General features: G+C 39.1%; 2 protein-coding genes and 1 non-coding gene across 4 annotated transcripts in view; all 3 read left to right on the forward strand.

Annotated features, from left to right (window-relative positions):
* Nucleotides 1–2,869: 2,869 nt before the first annotated feature.
* Nucleotides 2,870–11,100, forward strand: LOC113539830 (uncharacterized). The gene is made up of 7 exons (XM_026935895.3): nt 2,870–3,290; nt 7,861–7,985; nt 8,400–8,559; nt 8,740–8,839; nt 9,033–9,117; nt 9,379–9,471; nt 9,745–11,100. The coding sequence occupies exons 1-6, from the start codon at nt 3,209–3,211 to the stop codon at nt 9,457–9,459; spliced, it is 633 nt and encodes a 210-aa protein (XP_026791696.3). The 5' UTR covers nt 2,870–3,208; the 3' UTR covers nt 9,460–9,471; nt 9,745–11,100.
* A 938-nt stretch (nt 11,101–12,038) lies between these two features.
* On the forward strand, nt 12,039–12,112 carry trnar-ucu (transfer RNA arginine (anticodon UCU)). Its single transcript has one exon. It is a non-coding gene; the product is annotated as a tRNA-Arg (tRNA).
* Nucleotides 12,113–13,502: 1,390 nt separating this feature from the next.
* The window catches only part of kirrel1a (kirre like nephrin family adhesion molecule 1a), a 29,577-nt gene continuing 20,190 nt past the window's right edge, over nt 13,503–22,889 (forward strand). The window contains exon 1 of one of the 2 annotated variants that reach the window (XM_026937098.3): nt 13,503–13,849. In XM_026937098.3, the coding sequence (XP_026792899.1) occupies nt 13,798–13,849 (52 nt within the window). In that variant the 5' untranslated portion in view covers nt 13,503–13,797. The remainder of the gene's footprint in view (nt 13,850–22,889) is intronic. The other variant, XM_026937099.3, reaches the window with a different exon arrangement.

A 22,889-nucleotide genomic window follows, 5' to 3' on the forward strand; every position in this document is an offset into this window, starting at 1 on the left:
CTTTTCACAACTATAGCAACTCAGATGCTCACAACCAACAATGATTCAACTTTTATGTTTAATTCCTTGTATATATAGTTCTTGTTCAGTTGTTTTTATATTATTGTGCATTAAACTGTTTTCCCCTCATCCAAGATAATGAAGTATTCTAATTCTACTCATTCTTGCATATAAAAGTGACTGGTGTGGGTGTGGGGGCTCTGAGCTTAGGACCCCCAAATGTTCAGAAAGTGCCCTGCAGGCATATGACCTGATTGTCTGAATACTAAAATATGGTCATGCATAATGGAAGAATTATCTCAGTGTTAGCTGTCATAATCCTGAAAGCTAAACCTAATTCTTCATCCATCAGGAAGTCCCATATTTGCACTTAATGTTTCAGCTGTTTCATTCAGCCTATGCTCTGGCCTAGTACATAGAGAAGCTATCTCCAAGCTTATAATGAGCTGATAATGTGTAGCTTATGCAATTCACAGTATGGGTCCATTCTGTGGTTAAAGCAATGGATGTTTTCCATCATGAATGAAGCTATTATGGTGTAATCAGCCTCCAAAGTGGCTGTTTACTTAGCTGTCCTTCCTCATGTGAGTTTTCCGGTTTTCTCAATGTAGGTTAGGTTGTATATGCCAAAAATTTGAATCAGTCATGTGTGTGTTTATGCTTTATTTATATGTCTTCTGTGGATCAACAGGAATGTTGAGTATGGGGTGAGGATGGAGGGACAAAAATCTAACCCTGGATTAACATCTGTGTGGAGTTTTGAATGTTCTCCCCATGTTTGTGTGGGTTTCCTCCGGGTTCTCTGATTTCGTCCCACTTCCCATAAACATGCCACTAGGTAGCATTGGCAATGTTAAATTGTCTGTATGTGTGAATGAGTGTGAATGTGTATGTGCATGGTGCAAAGTGTATTATCATCCTATACTCAGTGTTTCCTGGATAAGCTCTGGATTCACCACAGCCCTGACCAGGATAAATCAGTTAATGAAGATAAATGTTGAATGATAAATATTATGCAGTTATCCAATCAGCCAATCATGTGGCAGCAGCGCAATGCAAAAAATCATGCTGATACAGATCAAGAGCTTCGGGTAATGTTCACATCAGAATGAAGAAAAAGTGTGATCTCTGTGACTTTAATCCTGACATGGATATTGCTGCCAGATGGGCTGGTTTGAGTATGTCAGAAACTGCTGAGCTCCTGGGAATTTCACACACAACAGTGTATAGATAGCTTCTGTAGACTTCCTGCAAACCTGCCGCACACAGGATGTTTTTTGCTTTTTGCACCATTTTTGTTAAATATCATGATTTATGTAATGTGTTACACCTTGAGATATACAAAAGATGTGTATACTGTAGCATTACAGCTTCCCTTTACTGCAATTAAGGGGCCCAAACATGCTCCAGCATGACAATGCCCCTGTGCACAAAGTGAGGTCCGTGAAGACATAATTTGCCAAAGTTGGAGTGGAAGAACTTGAGTTGCACAGAGCCCTGACCTCAACCCCACTGAACACCTTTGGGATGAACTCGAACACCAAATGCGACCCAGGTTTCCTCGCCCGACATTAGTACCTGACCTCACTAATGCTCTTGTGGCTGAATGGGCAAATCCCCACAGCCTCACTCCAAAATCTAGTGGAAAGCCTTCCCAGAAGAGTGAATGTTTTCATAACAGGGGGACTAACTCTGGAATGGGATGTTAATAAAGCACATATGGGTGTGATGGACAGGTGTCCACAAACCTTTGGCCATACAGTGTCTTTCCACTTCAAATAACAGTTCAAATTCAAATTCAAAGTGTTTATTGTCATGTGCACAGTGAGGAAAAACAAGTTTCCCTGTACAATGAAATTCTTTCTTTGCTGTCCACATTGAATGCCAAGACAAGTACAAACTATGTGAAAAATAAATACAGACATACACATACATACAAACAAACATAATAAAGTATAGCTATGTTGCAGAAGTAGAAATATAGATTATGTACATCTGTATGTGTGAGTGTATGTGTGATACTTACATCTGTATGTGTGAGTTCAGGAAGTCACAGTGTGTAATCGAAAAGTTTACAGTTCCACTTCCTGTTTTCATTATATGGGAACTAGCCAGGCAACTCTGTAACAAGCAAACAAATATTAGTGGCAATTCTAGAAATGCAATCAGCAAAAGAAGGCCAGTATACCCATATGCACAATATGAGTCTCTAATAGATAGATAGATAGATAGATAGATAGATAGATAGACTATAAGTCCAAAAGTTTGTGCACACCTAACCGTCACACCCATATGTGGTTCTTCCCCAAACCGTTGCCACAAAGTTGGAAGCAAACAATTGTCTATGATGTCTTTGTATGTTGTAGCAATACAGTTTTCCTTTACTGGAACTAAGAGGCCCAAACCTGTTCCAGCATGACCATACCCCTGTGCACAAAGCCAGCTCCATGGACACATGGGTTGCCGAAGTTGGTGTAGAAGAACTCGAGTGTCCTGCACAGAGCCCTGACCTCAACCCCGCTGAACACCTTTGGTATGAACAGGAATACCGACTGAACCCCAAACCTCCTCCCCTGACATCACTGCCTGACCTCACTAATGCACTTGTGGCTGCATGAGTGAATCTAGTGGAAAGCCTTCCCAGAAGAGTGAATGTTAGTGAGGGGGGACTAAATCGGATGGGTGCTAAGGTAGGATGATTTTTTTTTTTTTTTTTAATTTTCTGCCACCATCCAGTGTTCTCTTATTTGTACTGGCTATTTATCTTTCTGCAAGATGTTTGGATTGTTTGCAGCTCTCTCTCTCTCTCTCTCTCTCTCTCTCTCTCAGACACACACACACCCACACAGGTACAGAGGCGCGCGCGCACACCTAGGGGAAAGTTAAAATGGAATTATTATAGATTAAATGCATATTAGAGACACCATATATAGGCATAGGGAAATTAACAGACTTCCTTCTTATGAAACTAAACACCACATTGAAATGCTAGTCCAGTGAATAAGCTCCTTCACTCCTCCCATGCAAATGATTCACTTTGAGTAAGTCCTGCTAACACGACAGGCTCATTTTCCACTGTGGACTCGTCTGGTGATGATAGACAAGTTCGTTACTGAAAATAAGCTTGGGAAAGTTTTTTTTTTTTTACAAGAATTTTTAACACAAGTTTAAACACAAGTATGTTAGAGTATTGAGTAGAAACGCGATAATGTTTTGCGGATACTGGAATGTGGACTTCATACGCCTCCTGTGTTTCTCCCTCATGCTGGCTGGAGTTGCCTCAGAATCAGGTAAACACTTCATTCACCAGCTTACTAAACAGGTTATTTGCCCTGAACTATATTAGTGTTTTAGCTGACATGTCATGACAACGTCTTTCTTTGAAAGAGTTTGTGAGGAGGAGTGTGGGACAATCCAGAGGAGTTGGGATCAGCTTCTTTTGCTTGAAAACCAAAAACCTAAAGAAACGCCAGAAAATGGAAAACAAAACGCCCTAATCTCACAAAAATAGCATAAAGAGAATCGGTGAATTGATCAAAAGAAGCGTAACAGTAACAGGAACAAACTTGTCTCAGTGGTTTGAGCTAGGTTAATACTGTACTAAACGCTTTGTTAAAACAATATCTCAGATACTATTTAGACGTAACACTAAGTACAGTACTGAGGCAGAACAGTGCAGTATAGACTAGCATGTAGCCTGCGGTGTTCCTGAAAGAGCGTGACGTCAGTCATTTCCCTGTTAATATTCTTTCTTAGGAAGTGCCGATGCACACACACCGATAAGCCAAAGCATTAAAACCTGCTGCCTAACATTGTGTAAGTCCCCCTTCTGCTCTGACCTGTCGAGGCATGGACTCCACAAGACCTCTGAAGGTGTGCTGTGGTATCTGGCACCGAGATGTTAGCAACAGATCCTTTAAGTTCTGTAAGTTGTGAGGTGGGACCTCCATGGATCAGACTTGTTTGTCCAGCACATCCAACACATGCTCAATCACACTGAGATCTGGGGAATTTGAAGGCCAAGTCAACCCCTTGAACTCTTTGTCATGTTCCTCAAACCTTTCCTGAACAAATTTTGCAGTGCAACAGGGCGCATTATCCTGCTGAAAGAGTTCACTGCCATTAAGGAATAGCGTTGCTATGAAGGCGTATTTTTGGTCTGCAACAATGTTTAGGTAGGTGGTACGGGTCAGAGTAACATTTACATGAATGCCAGGATCCAAGGTTTCTCAGAGCATCACACTGCCTTCTTCCCACAAGTGCCATCTTGTCCCCAGTCCGCTGGCTTGCCTTCTTCCCATAGTTCATCCTGGTGCCATTTCTTCCCCAGGTAAGCAACGCACACGCACCCAGCCGTCCATATGATGTAAAAGAAAACGTGATTTATCAGACCAGGCCACCTTCTTCCATTGCTCCATGGTCCAGTTCTGATGCTCACATGCCCATTGTAGGCACTTTCGGCAATGGACAGAGGTCAGCATGGGCACTCTGACTGGTCTGCAGCTATACAGCCCCATACGCAGCAAGCTGTGATGCACTGTGTGTTCTGACACCTTTCTATCATAGCCAGTATTAACCTTTTTGTGCTACAGTAGCTCTTTTGTGGGATCGGGCCAGCTAGCCTTCACTCCCCACGCGCATAAGTGAGCCTTGGGCGCACACGACCCTGTTGTCCTTCCTTGGACCACTTTTGGTAGATACTAACCACTGAATCCTGGGAACACCGCACGAGACCTGACGTTTTGGAGATGCTCTGACCCAGTTGACTAGCCATCACAAATTGGCCCTTGTCAAAGTCGCTCAGATCCTTACGCTTGCCCATTTCTCCTGCTTCCAACACATCGACTTCGAGAACGAACTGGTCACTTGCTGCGTAATATATTCCACCCCTTGACAGGTGCCACTGTAACGAGATAATCAATGTTATTCACGTCACCTGTCAGTGTTTTTAATGTTATGGCTGATGGGTGTGTGTCTAAGAGATGAGAATAGTGGAGTGTTCGTAATAAACACAGGGTGAATTCAGATACATCGGGACATCGGGCAAATTGGGATAATTTAACTAAACAGCATTTCTGACTGTTGTATGTATGTTACTGTATGACAATGTATGTTACTAAGCCCTTACAGTGAAACATTTTGATAGAAATAATGCTAAATTCTTGTGACGTCGTAGTGTCACCAGCATTAAACAAGAAGTTGTCATGTGATTTGACTGTCTTCTTTTTTAAATAAGATTATAAAATTGTCATGATTAGTATATTTCACATATTTTTAATATATATACACATTACAGTACTGTAACAAAAATTTGATCAAATCGTACATATGTTTATAATTAAATCATTTTCAAGATGTCCCAAATGAACAAAACATGCTTTGGTCATTTCGGACAGCCCAGTTCAAGTTCACTTAATTGGGACAGTCTTAAAATAAAATAAGTAAAGTGAAGCTATATAATGGATGCAGGAACTATGCAACAACTATAGTTACATGATGCACTGATGGATTTTATGAGCATTAAGTTGTGTTTTTATGAAACGTTTTGATAAGCAGGGAAGTAAGGCAGTGGGAAATGTAGAACTTCACTTAGCCCTACTAAAAGCAGCAGCTTATATTTGTCAAATATACATTATAGCACAGCACAGTTGTTTTCTTCGCATATCCCAGCTTGTTATGAAGCTGGGGTCAGAGCACAGAGTCAGCCATGATACAGAGCCCCTGGAACTGAGAGAGTTTTTTGCTACCTTATAGCTCTAAGGTCCCGCCAGGTTTCCTCTGGGTTCTGGGTTCTTCGGTTTCCTCCCACTCTCCAAAAAACATGCGGATAGATTGCCTACAGTTGCCTCCAGGTGTGAATGAGGCTCCAGATCCACATCACAAATTACCAAACATGGTAAACATGGGTTTCCCAATAATGAAGAAACTTAGTGAATAATGAACAACTTAAAGAAGGCTGTATGTTAAGTATGCGCCTGGTTTTTTGAGTGTTTCCCAAAAGCCTTCTTTATCAGAGATTTACTGAACGAGTTGTAAGTAGTTCTTTGTTGGCTCCGTCCAGCCCGAGTGTGGAGAAAAGCCGCACGGGTCGGTAGTCAAACAATAAATTCACAGTCTGGAGGTAAGATTAATAGATAAATCAGCAACTTAAAGAAAACTTAAATGCATAATCATTTATGCAAGCATAATCAACAATTTACAACAGAAATTACGTTTGTTTGGAAGAGTTCCACAGAAAGTGTAAGTTCACTGAAGTTACATGATTCACAAATGAAATATGTTACTTTAACATGAATTCATCCCTTACACTTAACTTATCGGTTCCATGTGGATTGATTTACATGAACACAGTTTTTAAATGCAGTTTGCTTCATTTATTTTTGTACAGCTAACATGATTACCCACTGCACCACCATGCCACAGAGAAACTAATGACTGAGCCTCTAGGATCATATGTGACAGGTTTTATAAATTAAAAATTAAAAAAATTAATTATTAAAAAAAAAAATTGTATTAAAATTATATTTGTAATTGTTGCCCTGGGACAACGATATGCAGTTATGGTCTGTCAGTAACCATTCATAGGAGATGGACACAGGTACTTTTTATGGAAAAGGGAAAAAAAAAGGGAAAGACTAGGGCTGTAAGGGAAATCCTGGGAGAGAGTGAGGACAGTGAGTTTGAGGGAAATGGCTCAGAGGAAGAACAGGCACCTGATACAGGTTTGTTTGAATCATAGTCAGGTGTTAGGTGCACATAGTCAGTTATAATGCTGAGTTGTGTATAGTGAGTTATAAGTCAGATTTTCTCTTTTGTTCAAAAACATATGTTACACCTTATCTTTTAAGGAGCTGAATCCCTTGATGATGACGGCCCTGAGGAAAGTGGAGAGTAAATATACTGTATAGAGAAAACAGATGGACAAATTTAAGTTTCAGTGTAACATGTAGACTTTTGAACAATCAAAAAACATACTGATAAAAACTTTGAAATAGAAAGATCGTTAAACAGTTCTGACATGACATGATCTTTTGTTAAGCTTCTGTTTGAGTATTCTTGTGTAATAAAATTGAATATTTTCGCAATAAACCATTATTTATGTCATTTCCCTTTAATATTTCATAAAAATGTGATTTCATACCATAATTGCATGCCATTGCCCTGAGGCAATGAAAAAATATTTTGGGCTTGGGAGGTTTAAATGAAAAAAAAAATTATATCATTATTCAGGAACTTTAAGTGTTATAATGAAAAAAAAATCAAATATATATCAAAATCAAAATTCGTGCAGTACAGGGTTAAGCAGCTGAATAATAGGTTAATAGATCAGACTCACTTTATATAACTGTGAGAATTTTTGTATAGACATTAATGGCCTCTGCCTTTTTGAGGTAGAAATGCAGGCAAGCTCAGAATAATGAAGTACTTAGTGAATAACAAATGGGTCAGGTTACTTGTTAATTTACATAAGAGTTTATGTACTATGTTAGTTACGAAGTTACCATAGGAAATTAAAGAATATGATATAAACATTTTTCTTTGTAGACATTTTTTCTTTGTAAAATTTACTTACTTACTAATAGTGTAAAGGAAGGCCATAAATTTATAATAACAACAGATTAATGGTAAAAGATTTGACACCCTAACTGGCAATTTTAATGTGAATTTGTTTTTTTGTTTTTTCTCCACAAAACGATGCATATGTTCTGCAATGTTTTGTCTTTTATGCCAGCTCCCAATGATGATTTTTTTCTTTTGTCTTTTATGTTAGTTGCAGATGTTTTTCTTGGTCTCTAGCTTTATCATCTTTATCCATATCTATCCAATTTTCTTTTGTTTTGTCAATTTTTCATTCTGCAGTGAGACCACCACCCACATTTGAAATCATTGAGAAAGGAAATTATCTCAATTTTCACGCAAGTGCCCCTGAATCAGAATCGCCTCACTGCTGGACGTACATGTTTTGGTACAGAAAATGCAATGAGGTGAGAATTTTCTTATATGCATTCTGATACTACCTGATTGTGTTTTGTATAGAACAGTTTTGTTTTTTTTTTTATGTGTGAGCAGACTTATTACTGGTGGCATCACAATGCCCAACTACGTAATGTTTGGAATATGTGGCTTTTATTTATTAATTAGTTTTATTCCTTACATTCTCATGAATGTGAATTTAGATAAACTTATAAATAATATACCAGATTTATAAATATAAAATTTGATCACGCGAAGTAAACTTGTAGCCCGGACAAATAGTATAGTCTATATATAATATATATATATATATATATATATATATATATATATATATATATATATATATATATATATATATATATTTCAAACTTAAATTTTTTTTTTCAAATAACTAGAAATTGTATTTTGTGTATGTTATTTAGGAAAAAGTCACTACAACTGCAACTAAAGACAGCAATTGGACAGCCAAGGTGGAATACGATGCTGCCTGCAAGTACCATGTTCAACTGCAGGCAAAATATGATACAACGTACTGTGGGGACGTTGAACTTGACAGTAACATAAGCAAACCTGTGTATTTCGGTAAAGAGACAACTTTTTCACTTTTATACCTTTCAAAACACCAAGTCACTGTAATCTAACTTGCATTCCAATTACCAGAGATTCATGATTCTATTACTGTAATTATTTATCCAAAATATGTACTTTTATTTTAAGACTTTATAAGTTTCACTACAAATTAAGAAACCCCCTTTTTTGTAGGTCAGGATGGTGATCCAGATTTGCCATTTAAAGTGTCTATGATTGTCATCCCTGTAATAGCATGCTCTTGTCTTAGCATTGCTATAGTGCTGTTTAGGAGGTAATGATCATTATTCATACTTCATCTATTTAATTTTTTAAATTAAATATTTACCTTATCGATTTTCAGAGGTTTCCAGAGGTCTAAATATGTGGTTTTAAAAAAACTGAAGTTCCAACATGCAGCATGTGTTTGTTTGCAAGCCCATGACTAGTGTTGATGCTCAAAATAAAAAGATTATCTTTCTCCACAGACACAAGCAGAAATTATTCCCCAAAGTTCCCAGTCCATCACATTTCTTCAATGATATGTTTGACAGGAACAAAGAAATGACAAAGGTGATCTGCTGTAACTGCACTTTTTTGAGACAGATGATCATCATAACACCATTGCACTGATTATGGTTTTCATAAGAGCTACTCATTTCTTTTATATGCCGTAAATCGAAATAACTTAAGACATTCATGCAAAATGCATATTTTACTGGTCAGATTTGTATAAACCTGTAAATGCCTTTTATAACCTCAGTATAATTCATTAAGCCTTTGGGTTAAGGATTATGTGCTGATTTTGGAATATGTGTCCCTCCTTTTCCACAGAGCCTATATGTGAGAGAACTCTATGTGCCTGATGAAGAGGTGGTGGAAGAGATCCAACAAGTCATGAATTCTAATCAGTAAAACAACATAAAGGTTAGTGCAAATATCTGTGTACCCTTAGGATAATTTATAGAAAGACATTTTGTGAAGTTCTCAGATGTTCCTTGATTGGTACCTGTAATTAAAATGGTAAAGTAGTGAAAGATATTAATAGTGGAATAATTTTATTATTTATAAAGGATATACTGTATATTATATTCTAATGGAAACAAAGCTGAAAGAATTTGAGCTTATTGAGTGGAGTTATATTTCAACCAGTTAATTTTGTTAATTGTAAAATTGTACTCTGTGTATATTTATACTTAGGATGAACATGTTCTAGATGAAGATGAAGATGCCCAACAACTCAGCAAAGGAGGAATACAATGCAGCTTTGCAGATACACTGTAACCCTAGCCCTAACCCAAGTGCAACCAGAATATACTGTCTAATGTGGTAATTCTTGATATATGTGCTATAGCTCTGCAAGATGTCATCCTCTGCCTTATTCCAATCAGGTCTGGAGACCGAGAGGGTCATGGCAGAAGCTCCTTTCAAAGTATTTTTCTACTGATATTGTGCTGTTTTTGGATTGATGTCTTCCTGCATTTCATATTTAACCCGAGTGATACACGTCACTCTGACATGACCAAAAAAAAAAAAAAAAGGGAACAGCAAGCCAGAATTTGTTTTGTAAAATGTTGTGTTGCTATTGGGTGTCAGAACTGGAAAGGTCTTCATAAACATATTCATTTTTACAGCATACTACTGAATCTGACACCTTTCTATGCCAACAGAAAATGGTTGTAGTGAGGTTGTGGCTAAATGCGAGATAGCTAAGTCATGTTCTAAGTGAGGAGTTGCCTATAATGTACAAGTTTTGCTAGCTAAATTTGTTCAGCAAAAATTTGCCTTTTGACTTTTTTTCTGTATTTGCCCTGGGATGTAAATAATAATTAATTTTTATATTCTTTCCCTAATGCTTTTCTTTTCTTTATTTTGGCCTTTTCCGCTCCTTCTTTTCTTTTTTTGTTGTTCACAGATGTAGTCCTACAAGTTATAATGCTAACATTACATTTATTGAATCGCCAAACTGCGGCCTTCCCAATTAGCCACTCCGGGAATCAATGCCTTCAATTCCTCTCTAGTTTGAATGCTTAGAGTTGCTATGAGATATGTATATATGTCTGGTCATTTAGGACCACTTAGGATCATTTAGCCACTGACAGGACACCAAGCCATAAGAATCTTCTAGAGTTACACCATTTGAAAGTGTTTGTTTAGCCAAATAGCACTTCCTGTTTTTTTAGTGGTAATCCGTAATCAACAAAGTGGATAACATTTTAGCTAACGTGAATCCAAATCCTAAATAAATCCTAAATAAATTCTTTATAGATTCTTCAGTCAGATTATGTATTATGATCATGTAGCATCAAGTTGCTTGAGTCACTCAGGTCTTTTTGCAACCAGTTGTGGGCATATCTCTTTTTCTTTACATTAGTTTTTGGTTTTGTTTTGATTGTTGATAGATAAATTGTAAAGCAAATGTACATTTTCTATCATGCAATGCAAAGCCCATGCCAGCATTTGCACTGCACTGCAGTATGAGTGTAACTTAAGAATATGGAGTAACATATCTGTTGCTGTGTTCAACAACTCTTAATAAAATATCATTTATTTTAATTTTGAGAATTTCATTATTATTATTATTATTATTACCATCAGTACATATGATCTTCACCACCATCATCATCATCATCATCAAATGCAATCTATGAGTACATTCATTTGACTGCTTTTTACCAGTATGTCCATTATGAGGGCTCTGAGTTTGTGGCTACATCCAAAACTACTGTACACACTGCCACATTAAATACTAGAGAGCAGTAAGTAGTAGGCTACCATATGATTACTAATAGAAGAGTTTATCTGGATGCTCTGCTTCTGTTTGAAGCTTCTGCACTTGTGAATCACCTTCTGCTGATGTGGATGGTCCCATACGAATATTCTAAAGATTTACATTTCCCAAAACCATGTTTCACACTTGCTTCAGTGGGTACTGTAGATTTCTACCTAAGAACTACAGCTGTATTCATAAAGACTGAACAATACTGAACATCTGTTCAGCACACACAGTGCTGTTTGCCTTCTACACCTGCATACTGTAATGATGCACACTCTCGCTATCTGCTGTCACCCGGAAGACAGTGAGGTCCCATTTGAGTCTGGTTCCTCTGAAGGTTTTTTCTTCATGACATCTCAGGGAGTTTTTCCTTGCCTTGTTGCCTCTGACTTGCTCGCTGGCGATCTAAAGCTACATTTGGGTTTCTGTAAAGGATTATACAAATAAAACTGAATAGAATAGTAGAAAGTCAAGGTGAATTCCCCACCCATGTGTGGGACATCACTGATACAGAACAGCACATGAAACGTGTTCAAGGTTAGAAAATTCCAGAGCTGTTTGTCTTTAACAGAGCAGTCTGATGGAGCTGCAGCGCCCTCTGCTGGCCACAGTGTGCTAACGCGCCTCCTGTACGGTCCTGATGCTGCAGGATGCTGATGGAGGAGACAGAGGGGGTTGTGTGTATCTAAAGCGGGTCTGCTGCCGTTTTACCGGCTTCGTCTCTGTGGCGCAATGGAATAGCGCGCTGGACTTCTAATCCAGAGGCTCCGGGTTCGAGTCCCGGCAGAGATGCAGCAATGAGGAACGGCTTCCTTTTGGTCATCATTAGCACCTGGTGAGGAAACTGATCAGCATCAGCTTAGATGGAGGCTGAATCTTTCATGAAGCGGATGAGAAGAACATGATGTGGGTCACGTGAAGTGATAAACTCATCTGTTAATGTGGGAATAACCTGAGTCACATCCACTGGGCAGGTCAAAATATTTCTCAATAAATTACTCTGTGTAGGGATACACTCTCAGAATAAAGAGGTACTAAATTACACCTCTCCCTGTCACTGGAGTGGTATCCTCAAGGGTACTCATTATGTACATTTAACATGTATCTCTTACCCAGAAACGTGCATGTGGTGTTTCTTTTAAGCATTTATGTAGTAAATCATTCCACATGTCCAGGTGAAAGAAATATATTAAAGGTACAAAAGATAAGGGTACCACCCTAGTGACTAGAAAAGGTACAAATCAGTACTGTATTTCTGTGCATCAGGATCAACAACAACAGTAATAACAACAATGACAATAACGATAATAACAACAGCAGCAGCAACAACAATAACAATAATAACAGCAAAAACAACAACAATAACATCAACAATAATTACAACAGCAGTAACAACAACAACAACAACGATAATAATAATAATAATAATAATAATAATAATAATAATAATAATGACGACAATAATAACAACAGCAGCAGCAACAACAATAACGATAGTAATAATAACAGCAAAAACAACAATAACAGCAACAATAATTACAACAGAAGTAACAACAACAACAACAATAATAATAATAATACGTTAACAAATATTTAGTATTTTAGTTAGTTTATAGATCAAAAAACTATTTCTTTTTTTAAAACTGGTCTCTGCAATAATGAAACATGTGGAAACATTTTCATTTGATTGCTCTGATGTGGTCGGTGTCCGTCTTTCCACCAGAGGACGCAATGCAATTACTTATCCAGAGGAGCTGCTCCCAGTCTTAGGAAGATTAGATGTTAAAGTGCTAGTGTCCATTTCTGAGTGCATGTCTTCTGGTATAAAATAAAGCCTTACTGGCAAGTTTGTGAGCTTCAGCTCTTCACTAGTTTATGTGGCTGGTCTGTCTGAAATCTGGCGACATGAATAGTCTAGGTCTCAAACAGCATCCATACTAACTAGGCTTAGTATTGCGGTTTTCTGGCGTACTTTGTTACTCTGTTAGTAGGATAGTATGGACGCTGAGAGATGCGCGAGACGCAGATGAGCAGCGCGCGCAAATATTCCACCAGAAAGTAGCGTGTTTTCTTTAAGGTCCGCTGGGAGACTGGGATTGTCGCCGTGGACAGAGAGGGAGGGAGCGAGGGAGGAAGATATGGAGGGAGGACAGGGGTAAAAGAAAACGAAAAGACGAAAGAGGAGGGGGCAGCACTTCTGACGCCAGTGAGAGAGAGAGAGAGAGAGATGCGAGGAATGTGGCGCTAATGAGAAAACAGCGCTGCTGGAACGCAACGCGCGAGCAGTCAGGAAAAGCAGAAGGAAAAGAAGAGTTGGATGAGGAGGAAGACTGAGGAAGACTGAGGAAGATCCCCACGCAGTAAACACGCATGGAAAGGATTGTTGTTGAGTGTTATTGGCAGAGCTGTGCGGGGATTTTCTGACGCTCCCCATGCGGAGATTTGAGCTTGCGGATTCGTGTCGGCTCGGCTGAACCATGCAGAGGCTGCTGCAGCTTCTCCTGAGTCTGGCGCTCACTTCTCACACGGGTAAGAGCCTCAACCTCACCACCGACGCCGCGTCCTTTATCAGCAAGACATCTTTTTTAGTGGGAGTGCAAGAGGTACAAGTTGTTGCCGTGTGTTTATCTCTGTTCACACTAAAGACCCCTTTAAATGATCAGCTTTAGTGTGAATTAAGTGTGATGAGGTGCAGGGGACTTGGGCAGAAGATGGCTTTGCTTTTCCCTCAAATGATGCTTTCATCACAAGCATACTAATTGCGTGTGTGTGTGTGTGTGTGTGTGTGTGCGCGCGCGTGTGTGTGCGTGTCAGTCACGTGCGTGATGTCATTGCCCTGCAGTTAAATTAGCCTACCTTCGTTTAGGCAACCTGCCACGCAAGAGGAGCAAGAGAGCACGTGCACTTGTGCCAAATGATAACTTTTAAACCTAAAGGCAGGATAGAGTCTTTTTTTTCTTCTTCTTCCCTAATCACAATCCTTCAAACGAGTTCCCTGGCTCGGATGCAAACCCATGACCTACCTGTTCAAGCACAGCAGCTGCAACCGCATACTACCGTACTAAACAGTATGCTGAAATAGTAGCCTACGACGCCTCTGCTTCTGACACACCTACGGCTGCGTACTATTTTCACATACTATTTAGTACGGTAGTATGGAGTACTAGTGTCTTGTCTTTGCGATTGCCATTGGCTGAATCCCAAACACCTCCCTACGCCCTACATAACTCCACTACCTAGTGTATACACGACGGCTTCTATATTCTATATAGTGCACTATTTGTCCAGAGGAGTGATTTGGGATCCAGTCTACTTTAGTACAGAGAGAGAGAGAGAGAGAGAGAGAGAGCAGGTACAACAAGAGCACTCCATCATAGGTGAGGGGCGTGTTTTAGTTAGTCCCAGTAAGGTATTGCAGATGATGTAATCCATTCTTCTAAGTAAAATCAGGTCAAATCCTCTTAAAAGCTCAGGTTCGGGCTCACCACAAACCAATCAATAAAGCTTTACCTACTATTCATTCAGAAACAATTTCCTCTGTATTATTTCCAGTAAGAGATGCTCAAGACTACACATTCCCTGCTTTGTTGTCACTTTAGATCCATAGAAATATATATGATTAAGGAGCTTGAGGTTATTATTTAACCATTCCACAACCATAATGCGTAATGACGGTACGGTAAGCTTTCATCACTTTTTGTGGCTGTTTTGTATGGGTATAATATTTCATAACACAAAACATTTGTTCATTCACTCATCTTCAGTAAGAGCTTTGTCCTAGTCAGTGTTGTGCCCCGCGTTCCAGGAACATGGGGCACGAGGCAGGAATACACCCTGGATGGGAAGCCATCGCAGGGCACCATGCTTACACACGTTCACACACTTTTCATAACTAGGGGCAATTTAGCATAGTCAGTCCACCTTCTGGCATGTTTTTGGGAGGCGGGAGGAAACCAGTGAACCTGGAGGAAGCCCACAGGAATACAAGGAGGACATGCAAAACTCCATACAGGATTGAACCTCAATATATTACACCCCACATTAAAGTTCTGATAAGCCAGTTAGAATTTATCCCCATTATTTGGTATAAAATTCTTTCATTCATTAGATCACCCATGCAAATATTTGAATGTTATGAAAAAAGCATATCTCAGACTTACAGAGATTACATTAACATGTAAACTTTCCCCCAAATCCTGCATCTGTATTATCACTATAATTATTCATAATTACACTTGACAGATATGACTAATGCCTGTCCCTACTTGGAAAGCTGCAAAATCAGTTCTCATAGTGCCAAAAATAAACTGGGACTTACAAGCTGTTATAAATTGTCATTTTATGTTTGTCTTGGTGTAATCGTGTGATCATTTTAATTTCTGTTCCTGGAGTCTTTCTTCCCATTATGTTGAATATTGCAGTAGCCAGTTCTGCATGGTTAGTGGTCACCTCTATGGGCAATAAAGATTTGTATAACAATGGACTCTGTGGTAGTACTTGGACTTTATGTGTTTTACAGAGAATTTCAAAAAGGGAATGTTATATTTGTTTGTAGAATTTGCTACTAGTTTTATTTCATGTGGCATAATCATACGCAGCTTCTCATGAAAATATGTCACACTCCTTCCAGTCCACTGAAATTATTTATTGAGCACCGTGTCATCTGTCCATCCCACCTTTCCCTAGTTTAAACCTTGGCAGAGTCCTTGCCCTTCATGTTTGTCAGATCAATTCTAAACTCGTCTGTCTCACAGATTCTGGCGATAAATATGGAAGTATTGGATGACTAACTTGTCTTATTTCGCCCTTCCTCTTTTTGGCTAAACATTTCCTGTGACAATTAACAAAGATTTCCAAATATGTCGGTTGCAGTTGCTATTCTATGATTCACAATATGTTTACATTTGTAGTGGATTATGGCAAAGCAGTGTTTTGTCATCTCTGTTACCAGTACTGTGATGGTGTTGCAGGTATCACCCGAAAGTTACTAGATTAATGATTTGCAGTAAATTCTTATTGATGCACTGGCACTAGCAGTGAGTGGGTTTGCCCATGCACGCGTGTTTGTCTGAATATAAAGGTACAGCTCTAAGAAAAGGGGGCCCTGGAGACAGGTGGGTTAAGTCGAGGGGTAGATTTGACAAAGATGAGTTTTTTTGGGGGGTAGCGGGGGATGGGAATGAAAAGAGAGAATGTGGGAGCATGTGAGGGAGAGGAGGGGAGTGGTTTAGGCCATAGGAGGAGAAAGGCATTATTACTCATGCCTGACTGCTCTCACATGGGGGATGGTTTTGCCCCTTTCTCTGTGTCTCTCTGTCTCTTTTTTGCAATGAATGTCAGGGGGAGAAAAGTTCAAAGGCTAGGCTTGAGTGAGAATCTTTGAACCCCTTCCCCCTTTTTCAGGCATGTTCTTTTTCGGGCATGGAAATCAGTTTGAACTTTTTGGACATGCCAAGCCCACTTCATACAAACCGCTGTTCCTTCATTCAGGCCGCCATCAGCCTTTGTCTGTCTTTTTCTTTCTCTTTGATTATGTTTTTATCTCTTTTCCTGTTGTCTCTTCTACTCTTTTGCTTTTTCCAGAAAGAGTTGGGAAAGAGAAGTCTTGTTCTGGCGCCCTGTCTGCTTTTCATTCTTGCTCTCTTCCTCACTTGCTCAGTCCGCTCATTTTCCCTTCTCCCTCTTTCCATCCCCCAGTTCGTTTTTCCCCCTTCCATGTCTCTAATAAGTTCCAGATGTGTTTCTTGCATTCCTTTAGTCAGAGCCGAGGGGGAGGGGTCACTGAAGAGGAGACGGAGAGGAGAGAAGCATGGAGGGCGAGGGGTAAGAGCGAGCGGGAGAGAGATGCATTAAAAGAGAGCAGCACTAAATGAAGAGACACTGTTCTGCTGACACTTTGCTGAGAGTCTCCTCTGTCATGTGTGTACATACACGTATCTGTGTGTGCATGTATGTCTTTTAGATTGTAGTTTTTTATTTTTTTGGGACTCCTCTCCCACTGGTAGCCCCCCTGCCCCCGCCGCAATGGAATGTGGCTGATGATGGTGATGTCATTTCTCATTCTCTGAACTTTTCGAGTCGGGGAGGGCTGCTAGACCAAACTGTCCAATCAGCTAGCCTGCAGGGGCAGAAAAAGTTGCGCAGTCCTGGAGCCAGCTAGCCAGCCAACAATAAAGGCATTGTAACTGCACGTCCAATGAGGTCTCCTAGAGCCAAAATATCATGCAGTTAGATGGCTGACCAATCAACCGCTAATGGAACATTGCGCATTTTTACAGCTCTTACTGAGTTTAAGATCCCAGTCGCAAACTGTAGAGATGCCTGGAGACACTAACTTGTCTGGCTCAACGAGACATTAATGACTTTCAGCTTGTTACTCATAGTCAAGCAACTTAGTCACCACAGTTACTCGTATATTAATGTGGAGGTGAATTCCACAGTTGTGTGGAGGGGATTTCTTTCTTTAAAAAGACTCTTTTGTACAAATTCAGTGTATGAAATAGTTTTGTGTTTTTACTTTATTTGGTATGAGGTATGATCTGTGGCACAAATGCACACATATACACATGTGCACACACATACACATAGGCAATCTTGGCTCCTTGATATTTATTTGGAGCGCGTGCTGTTTAGTGCTCTGAGCGGATGTCTGTAAGTTATTATCTAATACTTTATGTCTCAGTCCATTTGGCGTGGACGTTTAGTTTTCCCATGCTGACCCTTGAGGTTGCCATGACCACGCTGTGTGTTTATTGTGTCAAGGTTTCTGCAGTGGCCATGGCAACAACAGCCTCTGCAGTGGTGCACGTGAATAAGCGACATTAAATTCTACGAGGAGAGAGAGCGAAGCGGAGAGGAACACGGTAACGGCGAAGAGCAAAAAATGGGGAACAGGGGGAAATTGCTGAGAAATAATTTTCATTCCCTCCCGTTTCAAATAGATCTGTTTCTATAGCAACGGCTGGGCTGTGTGGATAGAGGGACAAAGAAAGAGAAGCAAGGGATGAAGAGAAAGAAGGATCGAGAGAGAAAGGGGACAGAGAAGAGAGTGCGTGTATGTGATGGGAATACAGGGAGGAAAGGGGGGATGAGAATGTGAGGTAGAGATGGTAAAAGGATATAGGAATTGAGGTCTATTTTTCTTTTTTTTTCTGGGATGGTAGGGTATATAGAGGGATGAAAAGAGTGAGAGACAAAGTCACGGAGGAAAGCGATGGCCAAAGCTGCAGACAAAAGGAGATAACTGGAGGGAAATTGTTGCAGAGAGACTAAGCAATAAAATATATGCATTTCTTTCTAGCAAGCAGCTAGAGTGGTGAGTTTTAGTGTCCCTTTCTCTTGGTCAAAGACTATAATCTCTCTAAAGGTTGCACTTTTTTGTAACAAAACAGTAAACAGTTGATTTATTGGGGAAAAATAAATGAGAGGAGAGAGGTGACCTATGATGTCAGACTACTGGAAATGCAGAGCTGAAAAAGGAAAATAAGATAAAAGGTGCTAATGAGTAAAGGTGTAGAGGGAGACAAATAATCATGATTTTTTTTTTCTTGAAGAGAGGTGCATCCAAAAAAAGAAAGTGGTACACTTCTCCCCACATGCACCCTCATCTACAAAAACCAAACTTTTTTCGTACTTTTTCACCTACGTCAGCTGTTGCTATGGTGATGGAACACTGTGAATGGTGCGAAAACTCACTATTGGCTGGTGAAGAGCAAGAGAGAGAGGGATAGATGATAAAGGGGATAATTACGAAGGGATAGTCAAAATGGTTATACTGTGTTATTAATGCTCAGTCATTAACGATAAGGAATCAGACAGAAACAAAGGATGACGGGCTATAAATGTTTTGAACGTAATACAACAACTATAATTACGATGCAAGTTCTAGTCAGCGTGGTGTTTAGGTTTGAATGTAAAGTAGTAGAATTTGTCCTCACCGTAACATGTAGCATCTTGAAAGGAGCAGGTGACGTATTTGTTGACCAGACACTCCTTTGTTGTCTGAGAGCGGGTAGTGTAAGTCACACAGCTGTCTAGTCTTGAGCACTGGCCAGAAAGGGCAGTTGAGGAATTAGCACACTCCTTCATTAGTCAGTGTAACAACAGGGCTGCAGCAGTCATTTGCATTCATTTATTTTAGTGCCTGGTTTATCCAGTGAAGTCCATTTCATTAGATGTTCACATTGTCGTCTATTGTTAAGACTATGGATGGATTGTGTGTTATACTTAAGGAAGATGTAAAGAAGTAATTTCTGCAGAACTGTTTCTTCACATTGCAAGTGTGCCCTCATAATTACCCTGGACAAAATCACATTTTCTCTGATTAGTTTTATTTTAAAACATTAAACAAAGAACTGTGCCCTTTTCTGATGATAGGCGGCTCCAAGTCAATTTTATCTCCTCCCCTGGTAGGGGCTATTTTTGGATGACATCATCGCTTTTGCTCTTTGTGCCATTCCGATGCATATTCATAAACCAGCACGTTAGAAGAACGAGGTCTGAAGAACTGTACTCTAGTAAAAGCACTTTTACAAAGAATTGAATAAAGCAGAAGCTAAATGATACCTTTGAGAAACACTACAAATACTCAGATGAATTCTTTAGAACATTAAAGGCAAAACCGATTCCAAATTATACAGTACTGTGCAAAAGTCTTACATTTTTAAAACCCTAAATTTTTTTATATAATTTTTGTCTTACATGCCTATTCGATGCCTGCTATATCAATGCGTCAGTAGAAAAAGATAAGATTTCTACTGTGTCAGTAGAAAAAAAGATATCCGTATGTTATTATTTTTCTTTAAATTCAGTGTTATATAGATTTTCTTTGTATTTTGTTAAGTAATAGACCACTTTTCTGATTAAAACATCATCAAGGCTGTCTGGGATTTTACCTGAAGCTCTCCAAGGTTTCCTTAGGGAGATTATTAGAGTGTACCTAAGAGAAATTCTGATTTGACTTAATCTTTTATTAGCTGTTTTGCTGTGTACAGCACAGTATAGTAATTTCATTTCATTATTTTTGAAGGCATTGTGGTTTTACAGAATTTCTCTGGATGTGCTTAGGACTTAGGACTGCACAGTAGTGTAATTTCTGCAGTTCAATGATTTATAGTTATTAAACAAAGATGTGTTAATATGCATTGTGAGATTCCATTGAATTATTACTATACCCCAGTTCAAGTTCAATAAATTGTGTTATTTTGCAAGCTTGATTATTTAGCAAAAGGAAAAAAGCACAAATTATGTAGGAGAACGATACATAAGGAGTCTAGGGTAGGCATATTTCCCAAGCATTTTCTGTCTTTATTGCACTGATATTTCATTAGGATTAAAGCTGCTTAATACTACTGTATTCTGAGAGTTTTACAATAGCAAATTACACGTCTGCTGAATGGAATTTAGTCTTAAAACCACTTGGAAACGAATATAAACAAGAGGCGCCTACAAATGAAGGAAGAGAGGACATTAGTATGCCGTTCAGGGAGAATATTTCCACTAACTAACAAGAAAACATTTAATTTTTTGAAGAATTCATGAGGCATGATCATAGTTAGCTAGTGAAGGCTTTCAAACCTGGGATGTATAAATCTGTGAAATGTTGCTTGTTTGTCCATCCGTTTATTCATATCTCATCAAAATCTAGATCTGGAAAATGTTGAAGCTGTTGTGATCTGTGCCACATATTACTACATGTACGAATTATGCATGAAAATCGCTTTAATTCTCTGAGTAATTAGAAGCTGTTAAATGTTTGATGACTCCAATTTAGGACTGAGCATATTTGAGGTCAGGTGAATTATTCAGCTTTGGCTTGAATGTACATAACAAATAATATAAGCTGAGGAACATAGAGAAAGAGTTGTGAGGCTGTTTACTGATAGCCAGATGTGAACATTTACCCCAGAATGATTTTCCAATACAGCAGTTAGAGATATTCATGCTTTATTGGAGAACTTAAGAAACCATAAAACTCCTACCATTTATCTTTTACTATTGATTCTGATGTATGATTGTAATAAACTTGAGTGTCCTGGAATTTTATAGATAGTCATGAGAAAGGAGAGGCAACATCACCGTTGTCTGAGGTTGGTTCAGAGTTCAGAGAAATCATCAGTGTGGAACGTGAGACGTGCTTTATGGTAATGCGTGACTTTTCAAATTCTCCTCCCTGTGTTAGATTAAATTAGGCAGACATATTCCTGAGGCGAACTGACACAGGGAGGGGAGAATGTGAGCAAAGAAATCCAACACCAAGGATAATGTGCATGTCCTGTCAAATGTATTAAATCACATCATATTAATTGTAGCAGATCATTAATTAAAAGGTAATTGCATGCAAAGAAAAACATGTTGGGAGACATTTTTGGTCATAATCTGATGTTTAGCTTGAGAAAAAAAAAGAAGCTTGATGAATGTTATTAGTGTCTGTAATGTAGCATGAAGTCAACATTTCAGGCCACTGAGTAAATGTAGCCTTTTATGCTCATGTGGTTCTGTTAACATTGTTAAGGTTTTGGGTAGAGGAGCAACATTGCTGAAATGACACTCCATCGAAAAAAGCCTACTAATGTCCCTATCATTTCCTTCGTGTTGAACTACGGCCTTCTCTACATGTATGGATATATTTTTTTTCTGTGCTTTGGCCTTCCGTACACATGAAAACTTTTTTTCGGGTGAATGAAAATGAAATGGCCTTCAAAGTAGAGAAAAGTCCATTTTCACAGTTTTCGTGTGGACAGGAAAAATGTATGTTTTTGAAAAACACCACGGCATCAACCTTTGCATGCCCATTGTGGTTTTGCATGTGTTATGCATGTGCTAAGGCTCCACTAGTAGCTTGTTACTTTGTGGTCTGTAATTTCTTATCTGATTATGTGTTTGCAATTTAATTTCATTTTGTTTGTGATTACACCCTCATGCAGAGGTGCCAAAATATGATATACGCTATATTGCTCCTGAATCCATTGCTTTGACAGTACAAACCAAATGCAATATTGGATAAGACCCAAGTGTAAAAATTTGTATTTATCTATAAGCTTAAGCAACAGTTTCACCTCATAATCAGGTCAATTTAAAAAAATATCTGTATATACACTATTTGGCCAAATCTTTGTGGACTCCTGACTATCACATCCATATCTGGGCCTTCTCCAAACTGTTACCACAAAGTTGGAAGCACACAATGGTATAGAATGTTTTTGTATGCTTAGCATTACAATTTCCCTTCACTGGAACTAAGAGGCCCAAACCTGTTCCAGCATGACGATGCTCCTGTGCACAGAGCGAAGTCTATAAAGACACAGTTCACGAAGGTTGGTGTGGAAGAACTCGAGTGTCCTGCACAGAGCCCTGACGTCAACCCCACAGAACACCTTTGGGATGAACTGGAATGCCGACTGCTCCCCAGACCTCCTCACCTGACATCACTGACCGACCTCACTAATGCTCTTGTGGTTGAATGAGCACAAATCCCCACAGCCACGCTCCAAAATCTAGTGGAAAGCCTTCCGAGAAGAGTGAATGTTATTATAACAGCAAAGAGGGACTAAATCTGGAATGGGATGTT

The sequence above is a fragment of the Pangasianodon hypophthalmus genome, chromosome 4 (assembly GCF_027358585.1).
Source record: "Pangasianodon hypophthalmus isolate fPanHyp1 chromosome 4, fPanHyp1.pri, whole genome shotgun sequence".
NCBI classification, from domain to species: Eukaryota; Metazoa; Chordata; class Actinopteri; order Siluriformes; family Pangasiidae; genus Pangasianodon; species Pangasianodon hypophthalmus.